The 22,018-nt window shown below is 37.2% G+C and overlaps 1 protein-coding gene across 1 annotated transcript in view; it reads left to right on the top strand.

Moving 5' to 3' along the window:
• The window catches only part of LOC102689272 (raftlin), an 84,487-nt gene that overhangs the window by 6,969 nt on the left and 55,500 nt on the right, over window positions 1-22,018 (top strand). The window contains exon 3 of the mRNA XM_069195064.1: window positions 20,496-20,679. Within this exon, the coding sequence (XP_069051165.1) occupies window positions 20,496-20,679 (184 nt within the window). The remainder of the gene's footprint in view (window positions 1-20,495; window positions 20,680-22,018) is intronic.

The raw sequence follows: 22,018 nt of genomic DNA, 5'->3' as shown, positions 1-22,018 counted from the left end.
TACATTTGGTTATTATACAGTTATACAGTGACATTATACCGTGTATTTGCTAAGCTTTATTTGAAGTTTCAAAAGTTTTTTATAGAAACAGAGATACTTGCACAGTCTTACAGTATTTGCTCAAAAGAAAAATAGCATCAGAGCTTTTGTAACCTAGAGTGGTAAAATAAGTAAGAAGAGGAAAATGGTAGTCATTTTTTAGAGCTTCACTGCTAAGGGCATTATTCCTAATATGAGAAAATGACCCATTGATGGACAAGGGAGAAATGTCCTGTTTCTGGCCCTGAGCTTTCTTCAGACTCCTGGCATGCAGTCTGTGGTGATTAGAAAGCTGCCTGTAGTATGTAACTGTCTGCAAGCCTTAAAAATGAATGCCCCGGGTGATACTCGTACTGCATAATTCTTTTCATAAGCCTTAATAAACCAGTGACCGTAGACCAAGGGTAATTTAATTTTGAAAGAAATCTGGCAAAGAATTATTGGGAGAATGTCTTGGTTGCTTTAATTCATTTTCTTTCTTTATGCCTAGAATCAGCTTGAGGAATTGTTTGTCTTTTTCTTTACACAATTTGTTTGAGAGTGAATACTGTACATTTAACAAAAGGGCTGTAAAATGGATATTCTTGGTCTTAACATTATTATACAACAGTTTTACACAGTTTATTGTTGCAGACTTATTTTTGCTTTACAGCTGATGCACCCTAGCACTCTTTGCTGAAAACAGTGTGAGCTCCTTCTGAGATTTTGTCCGACATTTTCTATGCATCGTTTATTTCTGTATTGATTAGAGTGGATAAAGTGTTTAGGAAATACAAGATCTTGTGACTGTTTTCCTTCTTAAAATTAAAGCTCCTGCTTGAAATTGAAAATGCATGGAAATTAAATCCTTTGAGAGTGTCTCTAAATATAGCAACAAATCCATTGTTGGTATTATCATCAAAAGGAAGCAAACTGGCATGGCTCATAGATATATTTTATGTATGTACTTTCTGAAATTGTCCTGTCTTGTTTTAATTTAATCTTGCATGTAGTGTGCTTTCCTCAACAAATGAAATTCTCTAATTGCCAATGTGCAATCAACCTCTGTAGCACCACATGTAAAAAAAAAGATTGCTTTCAGAAATATGCAAAGTAAGGCCTGAAGCCAAGCTATTTGAAAATGCCATTGTAATGGATCCTATAAGATAGCACTCATTTACTGTACATGACAGTTGTCAAAATGCTCTCTGTAGTAATTGAATAAATGATCAGAAATGATTGAACATATGCTTAATTTCTGCTGGTTCACAGGTCTCTGTAGACATCTGAGGTAAATCAAAATGTGATTTTCTTAGTGTTAAGGATATTGTTTTTCTACTTGTTAGCCGAGTACTAAATCAGATGAATAATTGATATTGATGAAACCACGATTTGGTAAAATCTCTTTATGATGCAGTACCAGACCTGGAATATTCACTTTTGAGGATATTCAGTTTTCTATCATGGAGATTTGTTTGGATTCCTCACCACCATCTCTTATCAAACATGACTTTAAGGGTAAAAGGGTTTCATCTTGTCCTATAGCAGATTTATACTGGATAATGGGTTATGTCATAATTTTGATGTACAGTACTGTTACAGGAAAGGGCAGAAGAGGGTACTGCTTGTAAGACAAAAGATGGAATGACGTTTTACCTACAGGATCCCTTTTGGTTGAAGACAGTTATCAGAAATACCATAGAACTCGAGCACTGATTGTTGCAGATCTATGATAATTTTTTATACAAATCAATATAATGTAACTGTCTGCAAGCCTTAAAAATGAATGCCCTGGGTGATACTCATACTGCATGATTTATCCTCATAAAAATAACATTACTGTTATATCACATACTGTATTACAGCTGCCAAAAGTGATACCTTCCCAAGTTGTCATCTCACAATAGTCCCTATCAGGAAGAATATGTCAAAGCCACGTAATAGTTTTGTTTATGGGATCAAGCAATCACCATTCCTTTATTTTTCTAATGAATAAACATAGGATCGCATAACAAAAACAAAAGGCCTGAATCTGTTTAATTTGACAAAAGATGGTTGCATTCTGTCTTTCTAAATTTATATTCTGGTTAGTTCTGCCCATTTATCAATCATGAAATACAGTAAATGCAAAATAGTTTATGATGTGTTAATTCTATAATGCCTATACCAAGGTTGTGTAATTTAAAGTTTGTTTGGCCAATAAGGTTATGAAAATCACTGATCAGGAATCAAGAACAATATTTTAAGTCTTGGTATAATTGTATGGGCTATTTACAGTAAATAGGCAATGGATTCTTTATTAACTCCATGTTTTTAAATAGTAATTCTGAGAATGGGGAGGCTGTAATCTACTGTATTTGTATAAGTGTTCTGAAAAAGAGATGTAATTACCTTATTACCTGATTTAAGTACCTTATTAAAGTCTGACAGAGGCACATGCACTGAGACATTATACAGTAACATTTTTAAAGTTATGACCATATGACTTCCATTTTGACACACTGTGCAATTCCTTGTATTTCCACGTCATGTTTTTTACATTAAGAAGTCTATTGAAAATGTGTGTCCTTTATCGAATTTCCCTAAATCTCATAGTTTATGTATGGTACACACTTTAATGCCAGGAACTGATTTCTGACAGTCTGATAGTTTTTCTGATAGTTCAAGCTTTCTTCTCCTATTTTATGGTAACATACAGTATTTTCACACAAACTATGAAATGTTCTTGATTTTCTTTAGAACTGTAGTAGGTAGCAATGACTACTAATAAAAATAATATATTGCTGGGAAAAAAGAAACACAACATTATCTGGAATGAGAATAGTATAGTTATAGCTTAAGTACTTTCACAAAAAGTTGTAAATTTGTTTTAAGCCCTCTGACCAGCAATACAGTTTGTGCAGTGAGGCATTGCAACTTGCCAATCACACAAAAGCTCGTTAGGTGCACTTTTACCCAACAAGGTCCAGGTGGAACAATGCCTGATCAGGTCACCTTTGAAAAGGCCTTAATTCAAAGCTTAGGTCACTGCAAGAAAAAGGCCACACAGTCAGTTTTCTGGGCATTCCATAATGCTTTGATTGTCACCAGAAGCAAGGGAGGGCCATTGGCATGTCATGTGCCAGCGATGCCAGACACTATGGAGTAAGCTGCTCCACTGTGTCCCGACTGTAGAGAAGGTTTCAGCAGGACAGATGACCGTCCACGATCCGGTTGCCCTCGAGTGACCACACCAGAGCAGGACCGACACATCAGACTGGTCCATCAGCGAGATCATTTCAGATCTGCCACCCGTACTGCTGCTGAAACTGCCGGGAGACACAATGCCAACATCAGTGACAAGACAGGCTCCATGCTTCTGGCCTTAGAGCAAGGCGACCTGACAGAGGCCCTCTGCTCACACCTCCTTTGATGGCACATCCGACTGGCTTGGGCCAGACGGTGGCTGCGATGGACATCTCTTCACAGATGAGTCACTCTTCAGCCTGTTCCATGCAGTCGGGAGGTCCAGAGTCCAGAGTGTGGAGGAGAAGGTGTTGCGTTTTTTTTTTCCATCAGTATACAGTATAATAATATTTTAATAAAATAATATTGAAAACTAGAAAGAAAAAATATCTATTACATTTCTAGCAGAAGGCTATGGTAATTTATGGGATAAGGCTGAAGTTGCTAGTTTTTTTATAGGTTTTGGTTTCCTCCCATTCTTGTTAATGGACTATTTGGGAAATGTTTCAACTGGCTTCCCATTTCTCTTCAGTATATTTTTTTATGCCAAGAATACAACACCTGAACTGTTAATTATATTAACCAGCTCAGAGAGTTCTAGTACATTCAGCTGTTTTGAATCTGAGGCAGTGTTAACTTATCCAAAGTAGTTTTCTTTTCTGCATTCTTTTCTACTAAAATATTCCTCTACAAATCATTCCGTAAAAGAAGGATGTATGACATTTAAATAACCTCCTGTGCAGTATAAGTTATCTTTCTTTAACAAATGCTACCTTCAGATTGTTTGTTTATGATGTGGAAGAAAATAGACATGTACTGTACTATAATCTCTAATGGATTAGCACTGTTCTTCCTTGTGGAACCATGGGTCGTGTGTGAAGGGAGGTAACTTGTCAGTTGTGTTTATGTCTTCTTGCACTGAGGTAACGGACATCTATTTAGTTTCATGTCCCTGATAAACAAAGTCCCGTGATTCGGGGCGTTAGCCTATAATATTGTGTAGACAAGCTGTTCCAAAGCCTGAGTGATATTTGAGGTTTCAAAATATCCGTGGACACATCCCGGAGTGTTCTAGCAAAAGAGAAAAAGCAGTACTTCATGTGGTATGTTTTTCAGACTTCAAGAAATAGTTTGATTTGTGAGTGTTTTCAACAACAGGAAACCAAGAACTGAAGAGTTCCTTCCCTTTCTCTTTCTATCAACTCCTTGTGTCAAAATATTGTGCGGAACAATTGAAAATTTCAGGGCAATTCAAAAGAAAATTAAACATATTGCTCTGTTGGTTGTTGCTATTAGAGGCAGTTAATTTTGGTCATTTCTCTCTTTTCACTATTCAACTTCAATAGTGCTCAGTGTTCTTTTCTCCACACCTGATCAGGTCTAAAATTTTTTAGTTCTCCTGAATCTATTTGTGAAAACCTGACTGGCTTTGCAGGTTATACAACAATATTATTATGCATTAGTCGGGAATCTGAATAGATTCCCTAACAAGTCATTGGCCCTGGTTTTCCTTGCTTTTCCCATCGCTAGAGTCATATATTATTTCCAACCCCCCTCCCAAGTAATTTACTAAAAGAAATGTTTACTCTTCATGATGTGCAATTATTCGTTGTTGTCCTCCTCTTACTTTGAGTGAGGATGACAATATGGATTTCGTTTTAATACTGTTGAGAGATCTAAAGCAGAAGAATAAGGTTTGCCACATGGAAGTAGTTTCATTTTCTTTTTCTTACCTTCCAATTATTCCCTTTTCCTGCATTTTTGCATTCCCTTTTATTGTTCTATTTATTTAAAACCATTGTTTAAAATAGTTATGACCACCTAAGGTTTTCTGACAATGTTGTTACAGCTGCGGGTGTGTTTTATGCTTGCATCTTGTCTTGAATAAATACAGGATTGCCTTTATGAGCAAACAAAGAAAAGACAAACACATTCTTGGCTTCCTGTTTCAGTAATTCATTTCCTTTGGATTTTCCTTCCTGTCTACATATCCTGACAGTGCTTTCAATTGTTCTGAGTGTTCAATACTAGAAAGTTGAAAGCAAGTGCTGGTCATTTTACACTCTGATTTTTAAGACAACCTTGCTTCCATTTTTCATCCCCTTATTCATAAAGATACGTCATTGGTACTGTATGTCCATGCCAAAACAATGTAGCCCATTTTTCTAATAACACTTTGGAAGATCTTTCAGATCTGCAAAAAAAAAGCTGTTGAATGGCTTATCACTAGGCTAATTTAATTGGTAGGTTTTTTGATATTTTCATTTTTCTGTTAGCATAATTCCAGATTGGTATTGCGTTTGGTGGTATGGTTTCATAGAGCAGGGACAGGGACTGTCATGTAGTGTGAAGAGTAAATTTGAGAGATGATCTGAAAAAGAAAATCTGAAAAAGATGATCTGATAAAGGGAGTAGCTACTAACATATTGACATTTGTGGCATTGAGTATTATGGCAAGTCTTACACTCTTCATTTTGAGGTTTGTTTGCTTTTTGATGCTCTTGTTGATTTTTTAGTAACGGTAGGATAGTACTGAATTACTAAATATCCGCAAAAAATAAATGGCACTTCTTCATCCTAGCGTTAATCCCGCATCGGCAGGGTCCGCTTGTCGGCACGCCCGTCTCCATTTGGCGCGGTCATACTGTAGGTGTCCTCTGGGGCGACGTTCATTTTCCGCATGTCTTCAGTGATCCGATCCATCCACCCCTTCTTGGGCCGCCCTCGCGGCCGTTGACCCTGCGGGCTCAGTCGCATCGCTGTCCGTGCCACCGTGTGCTCTCCACTTCTCATCACATGTCCATACCATCGCAGTCTTCCTTCTCGCATTTTCTCCGTTATTGGTGCCACTCCCATGCGTCGACGGACATCGTCATTGAGGATGTGGTCAAATCTTGTTAGGCTGCAAAAAATAAATGGCACTGATCATGATAAATCGGTCTTCTTACTCTTCATCATGAGCATTGCAGTTACAATCTCAGATAGAAAACACCTAAATCAAGAAGCTGAGGAAACACTAAGGCAGCACTCAAGCAGCTCCCTGGGTATGGCTGAATGGCGATCTCACATAAAGTATCAGTTTAAGAACAGTAAAGAAATTAACATGTTTAAAAGTAATTGCTATTTTACACAGGTCTGTAATTCTGGAAAGTAACTGCACATTGTCTTCTCCCAAAGGTTTTTTAGATGTTCATCCATAATGGCACGGGTTTGAACCACAGTTGTGCGGTGGAATGATGAGTTTCCAGTGGGAGCGGATCTGAGATCATCAGTGTTATTTATCACCTGAAGCATACTTTTCAACAAAATGCCTTTTAAATATAGCTAAGGCTTGACAGTTGTATTAGAAAAATACCAAATAATTCCACAATCATGAGGATATATAATTAACATTTGTTTTCTATAACAGCTAACACAGACCACTTATCCCTTTTTTTCTGTAACCTTTCCTAATGAACAGCAACATCTGTTTTAGCAAGCTGATTCTGCTCCATTACAAATTAGTCCACAGATTTCCTTTGCTGATTATTATTCACATGAGGATAAATAGTACTGAATTACACTGTGGGCTTAATTAATGAAAAAGTGATTCCATATTCTCAGTAGAATTCCTTAATTTTTTTGTTATTCACACTGCACATTGGCGAAGCTATTGACAGAGTGAATTACCATGAGTTAACAGCCCCCTGGGGGGACTCCAATAGTCTTCCACATGCCACTTAGAGCCCCAAGATGGATAGATACAGTATTTCCTGGCTATTCAGTCTGTCACATTTTATTGCTTAATCAATAAACTGCAATAACCCCAGGTCTTTTTTTCCTACAGGATTGAATATTGCTAAAAATCATCTTGTTACAACTATTGTATGTGTGTATTACTGTAGAGAAACAATAACATAAAAGAAATTTAGACATGCATCTCTTTGCCAATATAGTACAAATTGGTTCTGTGATTCTATTTGGTTTTCTACAGCCATGGTATGTAGGTCACAAATACATTTTGAGAATTGTTTATCCATATTAAATTCAATTTATTTTTATATGGCACTTAACAAAGCTGTGTAAAAATACATTACAATACAGAAAACAACAGAGGAGAGAAACAAAAAAAACTCCTCTGTAAGGAGAAAAAAACCTCCAGGGGTCCAAGATCAACTGAATGCCCAACCCCTCTGGGCATGCTAAGGTTACACAATTCTAAAAAAGTACTAGATGTGGAGTATTAGGTCTTCCATCATTTCCTTCTGTGTACCAGTACTCCATGCATATCTCTGTAGACCAACAAATCCGCTGTATTCGCGATCTCCCTCTTGGATCCATGGCAGTGATGCAGCATCCAACTCAGATGGTATCTAGCTTAGGCACCATCCGGACATGTGGGGAGAGAATAGGATAGTTGGGTCAGAACAGATGTATCTACCTTGTGGGCCAACATGGTACATGCACACAATGGTATGTTGCAGCAGACTGTAATGTAAGGTGTGAGTAGGCTTAAGTAATAGATTTAAATCCTGAGATTGACTCGGCATCCCATACGTAGGCTGGCAGACTATTCCTAAACTTAGGGACCCTGTAGCTAAAGGCTTTACCGCCAGCTGTTTTGTTTTATTAATATGTGGAATAAAAAGAAGACCTGTTTTCTGTGATCTAAGTGGGCAACTTGGATTGTATACATTAATAAGTTCCATTAAATAGACAGGTGCCTGACCTCTGAGAGCCTTATAAGTAAAACAATTTTGAAGTCTGCCCCATACCTGACAGGAAGCCAATGGGGAGAGCTACGTATAGGTGTTATATGGGCGTATTTTATACTCCTGGTAACAATTCTGTCTACTGCGTTTTTAATTGGCTGTAAGATGTTGAAGGTGTGATAGGTGTTCCCAGATAGTAGGGCAGTACAGTAGTCTAATCTGCTGTATACAAAAGCATGTGTTTGTTTCTCTGTCTTGAGTGGAGAGCAAATACCTTTGCAATGTTTCTTAACTCTAGGAAGCATGCCTTTGATGCTACATTAACATGAGAGTTAAATGAAAACCTTGTGTCTAAGATGACGCCTAAGTTATGTGCCGAATCTTTTAGGCAAAATTTTAAACCCTGAGAGTTGAATGCTGAGGTTATAGCAGTCCTATCCGCACTGTTCCCTCCAAACAGAAGAAACTCAGTTTTATCAGAGTTGAGTGACAAAGTTTTCACACATCCAAGACTTTAATTCGTTAATGCAATTAGCTAAAGTGACAATTGACGAGTTGTCGTAAGGTGTAAATGAAATGTATATTTGAGTGTCATCAGCATAGGAAAGGAATATGCTTTTGTATTATCTTATGTAGAGGCAACATGTATAGAGTGGTGACAGTGACGAAGCAGTACAAATATTAGATGTTTGAACATAGTGAAAACGGTTAGTTATATAGGAGGTAAACCACTTAAGGACGGTTCCACATAGACCTACCTCAGACTCAAGCCTGTGTAGCAAAATACAATGGTCAACTGTGTCAAAGCCAGCACTAAGGTCTAGGAGCAAAAGCACTGTTGCATTCCCTGCGTCAGTTGCTAACAATATCATTTACAACTCTTGTTAATGCAGTTTCAGTGCTGTGGCCAGGGTGGAAACCAGATTGGAATTTCTCAAGTATATTATTTGAATCCAGATAAGACTGAAGTCGGGCCACAACTATTCTCTCAAGAATTTTAGATAAAAATGGAACATTTGAGATTAAGTACATATGCAAATTACAATACCATTTCTTAGTAGTTAATCTGCATTAAAAAAGTACAAATACATGAATAAATATAATATTTATTCAAAATTCATTTTTAATTTATTCAAATTATTTTAAAGTATTTAATTGTTTTATAATATTATTGCTTTGTGTTATGTGTATCATTTTATTTCTAAGAAGGAAGTAGTGTAAAATCTTACACAACAGTTTCTAACTTTCTTTTATAATGTAGCAGTAACTACTGTGTAATCTTTCATATAGAGTGATTTGTAGAAAAACGTCAAGGTTTTGTGGAAATTAACAATTTGCACATAGTATTAAAATGAAACTATTTCTTCTTAACATGCTAGAAGTGATTCATTTTGTTTTCTGGAGGAGATTTTGTTAGTGACTTGAAATGTTTCACCTAAGATGTGAAAATGCTTCGAATGTTTCACAGACAAGATTAAACTGTGGTTTCACTATTCTCTCTGTCAATTTTTTTAAAACTCTGATCATTCATGTTTACTATACAGTACATACTGTATGTAGGTCCCCATTACAGACCCTAAAGGCCCATGGGGAATGAGGGGCAAGGGCCACCATTTTTCATGACCGTCCGACACTGGAAGTAGAGGTGATGTGGTCAGCATCACACTCTGGCCGGCCTATTACCCCCGGTACTCATTTGGGAAGAAGACTGAGTGGACCTGGGAGCCATCTGAAAGGAATTAAAGCAAGCTACATCACTTGCCCCTGCCTGGGATTGAACCCAGGACCTTCCAGTCAGGAGCTAGACACCCTTGCCATCCATGTTGCCATGGCTCCTCGTGTTTGCTATGGTACTATTGAAATAACCAGTAACACATCTTTATAGGATTTAATTAATTAATTATAATGTCACCCTGATTTACAGTAATCCCTGGTTACTTCAAACTTTGAAAACTCTCATTCTCATAAAGTTGTTATGATTGTTTCCTAATGCTGTGGATTTCTTAGGAATCTACTGCATAAGTAATGTTTTAGCAATATTAGTACAGTATTTTGCACTTGTCTAACGGTTATGTGCACAGTTCAAGAAGTATGTTTGATTGCACTACAAGTACAAAAAATAACTTAAAATACTCTCAAAGGCAATTTAAATATAAGATCATGTATAGACCTGGATATTGTGCTGGAAAAAATTTAGTGAAGTACTGTACTTTCCTCAAGATAACAACATCATCTCACCTGGGATTTAAAGCACATAACCCTCAATGCTTCTGTGCCCCTAAGAAGAAATCTTTCAGTTGAGAAGACCTGATGAATGGGTGTTAATAAGCCTTGTAGAGCAGGGAGAGGGAGTTTAACTGATTGACTTTCAGGTGGCAGTGATGTTTGTTATGGTTGATGAATGACCCTCAGCTGAACCAAGAGTTCGGTTTTCCTTGCTGGTACTTCCTCACAAGACAGACAGTTGTAGATCTTTAGTTTAATTTTATTTAAAGAAAACAAATTTACTTTTGATAAATACAAACTATCTATAATGTGCAAAGGAACAAGTAATAGGTTTATTCCATGCTGAAAAGAGAAGAAAAAAGCACAACGTTTCGGCCATGGAGCCTTCTTCAGGTGTCAATATCTATAATGTGTGCACTGAACCCAGCAGGTGTAAAGAAATGTAGTTTCTGTAACTGTCAGGAAACTAAATGGCAAAATTCTGATATAAAAAAGATTGATGTTGATATATCTGAATTATCCAAGGTATGTTTGAAAGTCTCTATATTGTTTATTGAAGCAGTGAGTTACAGTATACTGCTGTACTGAGCTGTATTCATGTTATTAATAATCTTAACAGAAAATTATTGTTTTTCCTAAAGGTAGATCTTATTGTACTTGTCTGACAATACTGTACATTAAGATTTCGGTGCTGAAATCTTTTTAATACTTTGCCAGAAAAAACAAATGGAAGAAATGCTAACATTTTCAAATGCTCCTTATGTACCTGAAACGTCCTTGTGGCAACATGTCAGCTATTTTTTTTTTCCTTTTTGAAACCTCAACATGACTATATTGGTACGTTGCTTCCTGTTCTGTGGTGCTTCTCAATGTCAGTTTCCTAGCAACATCACTGTAAGAGATAAAACAGGAACAAAACCTGTTATCGGAGAGGTCCTTTCAGCCTTGTTTCAGAACTGTTATTGCTCAGAATCAGATCATTTTAGGCATGCAATCTGTGGTCTGCTCTGAGGCAGTAGTGGACTACTGCAGGTGATATGGTTGATTTGCCTTCACCAGGTTTGTTTTTTTCTTTTTTCAAATTGTGATCATGAACAGCAAAGTTTATTTTAATCTTATGCTCAGTCCCCAAGTCACAACTTTGATAAATGGGCAGCCATTAATAATTTATTGATTAAAATAAAATGACTTGCAATTTCTGTATTTACATCTCTAGTCATAATGAGTCCAGGAATCCCACTTGTCTGTTTAGTTATTCTAACAGTTCGTGACCTAACAAAAGCTGGAACAGCAGTTCATTCATTTTCTTTTTTGGAATTTTTGTAGATTTACCTATTTTTGAAAATTCTAAATGGACTGAATTGTTTTATCCCAACTTTTTTTTATTTTATTCCTCCCAGTTTTCAATCACCTGTTGTCACTGAATTTGGCTTACCAGTGCTATAATCAGGATAGGAGAGAAGGGTGTTCTTACACTGTCAGTTCTATCTGCTATTTTAAAAATGTAAAATATGTAACAAGAGAAGAACACTAAACCTATCACGATCTTTATATCTTCTAGTAGCAGTCATCCAGCCATTTTGTAAAGCTGCCCTAAGTATCAGCTTCAACAGCTTAAACCAAATTCTCATAGCCCCTTCGAAGCGAATAAATGTCTATAAAGTTCTTACTCTTTGAATTCTGAGGTGCTTTTTCCACTTGCATGTCCTGGTTCTAGTTTCAAGGTTTTATCTTGAAGAAGTCCATTATGTTAACTTTCTCCACAGCATTTGTACTAAGTTTCCCTATAATGCTAATATTATAAGGTTGGTAATGTGGAATCACATTGTACAGGCTAGTACAATTAAGTTAATTCAACTTAATATACAGTATGTGTTTGAAAAGTGTCTTTTGTAAGAGTAAGGTAAAGAGTTTTTTCTCTAGTATTAGTCCTTTAATTTAATCACAGAGCTTCCACCCCAGGTCTAATTCTGATTCACATTAATAATAACTTGGCCATTCCAGGAATTATGTAAAGACATCATTTCACTCTCTACATTTGGGTTAGTTGAATGCCATGTAGCTACAGTAAGTGACCCAAACAAATTCTTTACAACAGCATGATCAATATGTTATAGTGATTTTTTTTTACTATAAGTATCAAATACAAGTATGGTGAAGGGAGCTCTTCTGTCTTCCTGTGAGCTATTGAGTATTTACAGTATTGGAGTTCTCGATATTAATTGTACAATAAATTCCTGGTAAGATTAAATAAACCAATTCATAATTATTCAATCTGTATTAAGTGGGGAAATTAAGCTTTACAAATTAGTGTAAAAAAATATTTCAGCATCTAGTTTTTAAATGATCTTCTGATTTAAATTGTGAAACCTCTTACATCCCCATAAGGCATGGCTGTGGCAGTAGTAGCATATTAAAACAACTATTTAGTTGTTCACAGAAAATCTTATTTAGAGGAACACATTTCGAATATGCTTATTAGCACCTTTTGTAGTGAAATGGGTTTAATTAAGTCAGTTTTTTTTCTCAGGTTTCATGCAAATTTCCTCTCCTTGCATCTCTAGGAGCTCCGACAGTGTTTTTCACAGATGCCTCTGAGCAGATTATCATTGATTTATTTTTAAACAGAAGCTTGGAAGAAGCAATATAGTAGTATGGTCACAGCATGGTTCGAGTAAATGATTCTGAGAATATGCTGCGATCAGATGCATTAAACATTTATTCTTAATTTCTTGTGCAATTAAAGGACAAATTGCATTCAAAGTAGACCAGTTGATTTAATAGATAAAATTTCATAGAGATAAGATAAAATGCAGAGATTTATAAAATAGAGAACTTACATAAATTGATTTAATGAAAATGGCAGTCTCATAGTGGAATAAGAATATTTTTTAAAATTATTTGTCAAAGTATTATATTCCATTCCAAAGGAATGGAAATTAAAAAATGGAAATGACTTCTTATTAAGACTGATAAATATTTGCTATCATTTATTTACTGTTTTCAGCCATGTACGATCATGGGATTATTCATTGTAATAATTCTGTAACTGATGCATAGTGTTAATAACAGTAATTCCGAATAGCAAAAGTACTTAAGTAGTCAGAAAGACAAAAGATAGCAAGCATAGTGACACAAATTAGTTAAATACTGTAAGTGGGCCGTTTGTTATGTTTATACAACACACTTATAATCTAAGAACTGGTGGGTAGCTGCGTCAGCATGCGTAGGCTGCAAAGGAACAAGTAATAGGTTTATTCCATGCTGAAAAAAAGAAGAAAGAGAACACAACGTTTTGGCTGTGGAGCCTTCTTCAGGTGTGAGAGAGACAGGGCAGTAGGCAAAGGTAAAGTAGCGGGAGAACAAAGGTTGGGAGGGAGGAAGAGTGAGAGGCAGGAGCAGGGGACAGAAAGAGAGGCCAATCAAGAGGTGTGAAGTCAGAATGGGTGCAGAGAGGTGTGAAGTGAAACTTCCAATGAATGGAGAAAATTTAAAAGAACAGTAGTCTGTCGTTAAGAGAAGGGAGAATGTGTGATTCTAGCTGCAGAATAATTTTTGTTTCGGTGGTCTTTCTGATGTGTGAGTTCGGAAAACCGTCTTTGAGAACACATACGGAGAGATTAGAGTGGTCGTGGCCATCAGAGATGAAATGAGAAACAATGGGCTTGGAGAGATCTTTAATCTTCACAGCCCTGACGTGTTCTCTGAAGCGGTCTCCGAGTCTCCTTCCTGTTTCTCCAATATAGATGGCTGGGCATTTACTGCAAGAGATACAGTAAATAAGGTTGCTGGAGGTACAAGATGCTGTCTGGGTGATCCGGAAGAACTAAGAACTGATCTAAGAACTGATTGGTAAAGCAATTTCTCACATATCTCTGATCTGTTATGTAGTGGGGTTGCTGACAAATAGTGGCTGCTGTGTGTCATCCAGCTGGGTGCAGCATTTCAGTTGTGGGTCCACCTCTGTGCTTTGGGATCCATTGGGCTCAAAAAATATATACAACTGCAAGGAGCTATCATTATTAATTATTAACACTACAGTATTTCCATCATGTGTAGGGTGTATTATTCTGCAAGATTCCAAAAATTGTCTGGTGTTAAATGAAATGTCGAAATACAAGTTATAGATAAAGATTTTAACATAGTCGTCCAGAAGGAATCTTTTTCCTTTGCCTTCACACTGTTGCCAGACTGTTTTTCACATCTGAAATACAATTCTGTCAAACTGTATTTCAATACAGGATGTTGAGCTCCAGTGTTACTTAGAGGGGAGAGGAAAGATGGTTCTACATTTATAAACTGCAGTGTTTGGAAATATGAATTTTAAATAGATTTTGAAAGACGAGAATAATAATTGCTTACATTTATATAGCGCTTTTCTGGACACTCCACTCAAAGTGCTTTACAGGTAATGGGGACTCTCCTCCACCACCACCACCAATGTGACAGCAGCCATAGTGCGCCAGAACACTCACCACACATCAGCTATTAGTGGGGAGGAGAGCAGAGTAATGTAGCCAATTCATAGAGGGGGACTATTAGGAGGCTATGATTGGTACACCCCTGCTCTTTTTGAGAAGCGCCCTGGGATTTTTAATGACCACAGAGAGTCAGGACCTCAGTTTTACTTCTCATCCGAAGGACGGCGCCTGTTTACAGTATAGTGTCCCTGTCACTATACTGGGGCATTAGGACCCACATGGACCGCAGGGTGAGCGCCCCCACTGGCCCCACTAACACTTCTTCCAGCAGCAACTTTAGTTTTTCCCAGGAGGTCTCCATCCAGGTATTGACCAGGCTCACACCTGCTTAGCTTCAGTGGGTTGCCAGTTGTGAGTTGCAGGGTGATATGGCTGCTGGTGTAATGTTACCATTGTTAGAATGTTAGAAAAGTGCTGCTCATTTGGCATTTTATGGGTTTAAATGTACTGTACAGTGGTGCTAGAAAAGTTGTGAACCCTTTAGAATTTTCGGACTTTCTGCAGAAATTTGACCTAAAATGTGATCAGATCTTCATCTAAGTCATAAAAATAGCTAAAGAGAACCCAATAAAACAAATAAAACACAAAAGGATATATTTCTTCACTCATTTATTGATCAAAATGATCCAACCTTAAATGCCTTTGTAGGAAAAAGTATGTGAACCTATGCTTTCAGTAATTGCTGTGACCCCCTTGATCAACAATGTCTTCAACCAAACGTTTATGGTAACTGTTGATCAGTCCCTTACATTGGCTTGGCCCTTTCCTCCTTACAGAACTGCTTCAACTCCATGATGCTGGTGGGCTTTCTTGCATGAATTCCCTGCTTCAGGTCCTGCCACAACATTTCTATTGGATTAAGGTCTGGACTTTGACTCAGCCTTTCCATAACGCAAAATTTCTTCTCCTTCAACCATTCTTGGGTAAACTGACTTGTTTGTTTAGGGTTGTTGTCTTGCTACAAGACCCACCATCTTTTGAGCTTCAGTTCACGGACGGATACCCTGACATTCTCCAGTAGAATTTGCTAGTACAATCCAGAATTCATCGTTCCATCAATGATGGCAAGCTATCCTGGTCCCGTGGCAGCAAAATAGCTCCAAACCATAATACTGCCACCTCTGTGTTTCACAGTTGGGGTGAGGTTCTTATGTTGGAATGCAGTGTTTGGTTTTCGCCAAACATAACATTTCTCATTTAAGCCAAAGAGTTATATTTTCGACTTATCCGTCCACAGAACATTCTTCCAGTAGTCTTCTGGCTCATTGAGGTGGTCTTTAGCAAACCTTAAACGGGCAGCAATGTTCTCCACGGAGAGTAATGGCTTCCTCCTTGCTATCCTCCCATGCACACTATTCTTGTTCAGTGTTTGCCTGATGGTAGACTCATGAACACTGACATTAGCCAGTGCAAGTTAGGCCTGCAGATCCTTAGACGTTACCCTGGGGTTCTTTGTAATCTCTCGGAATATTATACGCCTTGCTCTTGGAGTTATGTTTTTGGGACGACCACTCCTGGGGAGAGTAACGGTGGTGTTGAATTTTATTCATTTGTACACTATCTGCCTGACAGTGGATTGGTGAAGGCCAATATCTTTTGAAACCTTTTCCAGACTGATGAGCTTCGAGAACTCTTTTTCTGAGGTCCTCAGAAATCTCCTTTGATCGAGGCATGGCATGCGTTCACAAACCTTTGTGGTGAAGACCAGACTTTGGTAGTGAAGACTCAGGGCCACCCAAACTCACACCCGATTGTCATCCCATTGATTGACACTCCTGACTAATTATCCCCTTAACTGAATTGATAATCCTAGAGGTCCACATAATTTTTTCGACAAAGACATTGAATGTTTGATCATTTTGATCAATAAATGAATGAAAAAGTATATCCTTTTGTGTTTTATTTGTTTTATTGAGTTCTCTTTATCTATTCTTATGACTCAGATAAAGATCTGATCACATTTTAGGTCAAATCTATGCAGAAAGTCAGAAAATTCTAAAGGGTTCACAAACTTTCTAGCACCCATACAGGTATTTTTTTTAATTATGGAAGAAGTAAGGGTTTATTCCTTGCTGAAAAGAGAAGAAAACAAACACATTTCGGCTGTGGAGCCTTCTTCGGGTGTGGGCTCCAAAGCAGAAATGTGTTTCTTTTCTTCTCTTTTCAGCAAGGAATTAACCTTTTATTTGTTCATTTGCAACCTACGCTTACTGACCCAGCTACTGTACCTATTTAAACCTTTTTGAATTATGAACATTTTTTGTATACTGTACATTTCTAAACTCTGTTGTTTTTTAGTAACATATGGTGCAAAAGCACCATTATATCTAAAATTATTTGAATAATTTAATTAAACATTTTTGTGTACTCAATCGTAACGTTGTCATAGTAACATTTTGTACCAGGCAATTTACAGCACATTGATTTATACAGTTTTATGTATTTAAATACATTCCAATTAGTTGTCTTTTGTAGTGTACCATAATAGGGATAACCCTTTTATTTTTAATAGTTCACACTACCTTGAGACACAGAAAGCATTAATTAACAATATGATTTTCAATGTAGGCCTATTTATTAGGCTATTAGGCTATCCAAATGTCATTAGCACCCTTATTTGATAAAATAACAAAACAGTAAGTATAAATTATTTAAGAACCATTTGAGTTCCTGCACAACTTGCCAAAGCTACATGAGAAAATGAGAAAATTTTAGAGATAGTTCCCCTTTACTTTGAAATATGGGTGCAATATATTTGTTGTTGTTTATCCTATCATGATTGTTCAATAAATGAGCAGAGGAATAGGGAGCTATTAATATTCTCTGGCTCAGAGTATGGCAAATACATATACATTAAAAAACTTGGTTTTGCCTGTGTGTAAATTGGACATCATCATAAAAGATTTCAAGTAGAATTAGTACTGATATAGCTATGATTTGGGTTTGTTTGTCACCTCTGAAAGCCAAGCTCTAAAAAATCAATTTTGACTACTACACACATGGAGAGATTATAGGTTACTATATAATTATAGATTGACTATATGTACCTTTTGTTTCTTGACATAGAGATTGCACAATCTCTTTCACTAAATGTCCACACCTAACAGAAGGGAAATGTGTCTGGTAAAGAAAAAAATAACTTGAGGTCCTTCTGTTTTTTGTTTCTAGCAATAAAATCATTTGTTTTGAGTCACATTTTAATCAGATTCCCAATCTACATTTTCCCTGATTATCCTATGATTCTTCTTTTGATGTTGTTGCTCTTAAAACAGCCTTTCTTCTTTTATAAAACATTATTTATCACCATCATAGACATCAGGCTTTAGCACCGGAAGCTAGAAAGCTGTTTTCAAAAACAGTTGAAATAGGTTAGGGTAGGACAGTAGACCAAAGATAAGAATTTTGTAAATTCTAAATAAAGGGGCAGTATTGCGAAAGAAGACAAAATTCACATGCTGAGGCATGGATGACCACTCTTTCTTGGGATTGGTTTAGGTTAACAGACTTTATATTTAAATGGACCCTGTGTCATAACTGGAGAAATCATTTCATACTGTCATATAACTGCTAACAGTATAGATATCCTAGATTTAAGGTCTCTTATCATCACTCAGACATGAGGGTTTTATATTCCCTAGGGCAGCAGCTTCTGTTTGATTTTTGCCATTTTTTTCCATCCACAGATATCCTGACACAGAAAAAAATGGTGCTCTTTTATTTTTCTTAACCAGTCATTAAGTACACAATTTTGTGTGAGATGCCATTGATGGTAATCCATTTGTAAAGCCTTGTCAATCAGTTGCCATCACAGAACAGATGAAAGGGGGGCATCAAGACCTTGCCGTACAACTGCACTTTGTTTACATCATTTGCTTAAATTATTTTAGATTTTTAGTATAAACTCTGCCACTTATTCTCTGTTCACCTGCTTTGGGTTATGATTAGAATTATGAAAATTAGGTATGAAAGAATTAATGGTTTTTATCTTGTTAGACTGAGTGGACGTTTCATACCTGGCTATCAACAGAAAGCACATATGCTTTGGTTTGACTGTGTGTACATCAGTAGGCTTCAGCTGTCTGTTGAGACAGCCTTCATGTGGTTTTGAATGAGCATTCTCACTCACTGAAATAGAGCAGGCAGCTGTGTTTCTCTTTCTCAATGTTCTTTACTCTCAGCCGTTATATTTGCCTTTATTTTTAATTTTTTTTTCACTCTTACTTTGAGAAATACCAACGTGACATCTTGTTCGCATGTGACAAATTATACATCGAACAATACTGGCTAGTATTTCTTACTTTTATTTATTTTGGCCCCTAAATCACACAGCTGTTCAGCAAGGTTAATATGCTATAGTGGCTCAAAAAATCTGACATCTCTTGGTAATCAGGCCTTCAAACAATAGGCCAAATGCATAGCCAAGAAGTTTTCAAGCTGTCAATTTATTTGCATAACAGTGTTTTTAATTTATTTTTGGAAGGGATTAGTCAGTTAGTATTACACAGCTGGTTGACTTCAGTCTTTTGCTGAGCATGTTCTATCTTCCCCTTACAAGTCTGCTGATCTTGCATTTGGAATCTAACCCTTTTAAAAACTCGGTGACTGTTGGAATTGCATGTCTCACCCCCATACTATTTCATAGTCTGCAGAAATTCAAAATGGATTTGGTATTAAATAAAATGGCAAAAGCTTCCTGGTAAAAGTGCAGATTTCATGAAATGTCGTCCTGTACAGGGTGTATCCTGCCTTACACCCTTTGCTGGAATAGGCTCTTGTTCCCTTGTGACCCTGTATTGGATAAAGCAGTTAGAAAATGTATGGATGGAAATTTCATTGGCACACACTCCAAAAATATAGGTAATTTTAAAAATATACTGTATACAAATAATGACACCGCATATCGAGCATAGCTTTCTCTATAGGGCTGCAGGACCATGCAGTCACTATGAAGTATGAAAGGCACATTAATTCTGGTAAAAACGTCACAGGCCACATACTGTAGGTGGCCTTTTCGGGCCATTTTTCGACTTGCCAAGTTCCCATAGCAAAATCCAACTACTCTGGATTTAAGCAATAAGTCACCGATTGCATCAGAAATTGTTTCAGTAAGCACGTTGTTGCATTATATTCTACTGATCTGTTTCGTAGGTCCATGATGACAAAACTTCCCCCTCTTTGCTTCTTTTGTGGTTCTTATTATGTTTTCTTTTTTCCTGTATCTTTCAAGTTTCCAAGCCTTGCACACAAACCTAACCGATTATGAAACTGTTTAACAATGCTGTCAACTACATACCACCAGAGTACTGCTGCTTCTAGTGTGGTATATTTTGCGGTTTATGATAGTTAAAGTGATCTTCACACATTGTACCAATGTGTAGGGTGTTCTTCTCAATGAGCACTGACAGATAAAAGAAAGATTACAACTCATAAACACACAAAAAATACCTTAATAGGACTTAAGACCTGTCTGCATAGATCTTGGAAGGCCTGTGTGTCTGTAGTTTTTCACTCTTACTCAAGTCTTAACTAGCTGAACCTAATGGTTTTTGGCTTAGCGGGACCAATTCAACAGCTTCTACCACCTCTTCTGGTATGGTTGTTTTTTTAAAGAGACCTTGAAAACCTGATACACTGACCTTCCAGAATCAAGATTTGATGTTCTTGGCATAGATGGTAGAGAAGTGCCTTTTAGCTGGTTGCGAGTTGTGTTTTAAAATCATCAGACATGGAAAGCGAAGATTTAAGACACAATACAGAGTTTTTTCTTTGTAAGAAACATATGAGGAAAGACAGGCAGAATGTCCCCGCTGTGAGTCATGACTACAGTTTTGTCTGTCTTTGTTGTTCTCTTCAGACATCCCGGGGTCCTCTGCACTCTGCCTGCCCTCCCTGCGTGAACTCCCTGCCCAGCTGCAGGACCTGTACCAACAAGGTTTTGTTCTGGCAGCTGTCCATGCCTTCATTCACCCGTCTGGTGTGGAAGAGGGTACTGTGCATGCACAGCTGTACAGAGCTGTGCTTGTCAAGCTGGCTGACAGGTAACCTCTTCCTTTCCTGAAAGTAAAAACCCCTCACTTTCTTTCCTCACATACTGGAGACAACATGAAAGAAAACCATGAAAATGTGGACAAAGTGTTCAATTCATTTATTTAGTAAAACAAAATAACTAGATTATACACACAATATTGATAAAAACCTACAGTACTGAAAAAGCAATACACATTTTTCGCCTGAAATTAACACTTAACCTACCTAGAGTTCATCTATGGTATCTAAAATATTAGATGCAGTTGTAATTATGTGAATTACAGTTTCTTACTATAATATTCTTGTTTAATCATAACATGTCTTAAATAGCTAAAGGGATTTAAATCTACCAGTTCAATGTTTTTTGAAAGGTGGTGTATGAAGTAGAAAAAACTTATTGTTAAGAATCAGTGTATATGAAATTAGAAGAATGTCTTGCTATCTATTCATTAGCTGAAGCCGAGCCAAAAGTGGATCTTGCAGCAAGGTGATCCTAAATTTAAAGTCAGATCTACATGATGAAAGAAGAGAAGATGAAATTGCACATTTTAGATTGGCCAAGTCAAAGTTTGTACCCAATGAAATATTATGGCAAAATCTGTTGTGAGCTATTAATACAAGTTGATACAAGGAAATCCTTAAATACCACCAACTGGAAGCTGCTTCAATAAAGAACTGATAATAACTGAAAAAGTGTGGTGAATGCCAAAATAAATAGGCCTAGTTTCACTTCAGTGACTCTTTTACTAAGAGTCTTCCTGCTCCTTCTAAGAGCCCACTTATGGGGCAGATACAGACAGAAAGAAGCACCATGCAAACACTAGCAAAATACTGTAGGCTCAGATACATTTGCGCTTCCCCAGCTTCAGCCCAGCTACTCTTACTACTCTTACTGAAGCCTGAGCTAGGTGGATGCAGGGAAGTGTACTGCTGATAATATAAGGCCTCCCAAACTGTTACTCGTTAGTTCACCAAGTCTTTGTAGCTGTGGTTGCTTAGCAACCTCATCTCCCTGATGAGAAGTTCCACCTCCCTGACAATTACACCTCATTTTGTCACAGTACCAACACATACCATAGAGTTCTCTGGTCCTCAGGTGTTGGTGCTAGAGGTTTGCAGCTCGAAAGGTGTTTAGGTGTTTATGATGAATGTAAAAGCCAGTTTTAAAATTTTAAATCTGCACTTTGAAGTTTTCCCTTTGTAAGAAGCTGTGACAAACACAGCTGAGTCGTTTACTTTATATGTTTAGTAGTGTACCAAGTAGATATGGTTTGCATGCTGTGCATCTTGATATGCCTTTACGGTCTGTTTTTCCCCGTGATCATGATCAATCACTCCTGTACCCCCCTC

The sequence above is a fragment of the Lepisosteus oculatus genome, chromosome 10, assembly GCF_040954835.1.
Source record: "Lepisosteus oculatus isolate fLepOcu1 chromosome 10, fLepOcu1.hap2, whole genome shotgun sequence".
Taxonomy (NCBI): Eukaryota; Metazoa; Chordata; class Actinopteri; order Semionotiformes; family Lepisosteidae; genus Lepisosteus; species Lepisosteus oculatus.
Note: the sequence above shows the minus strand (reverse complement) of the source record. Positions and strands in the feature narration are given on the sequence as shown.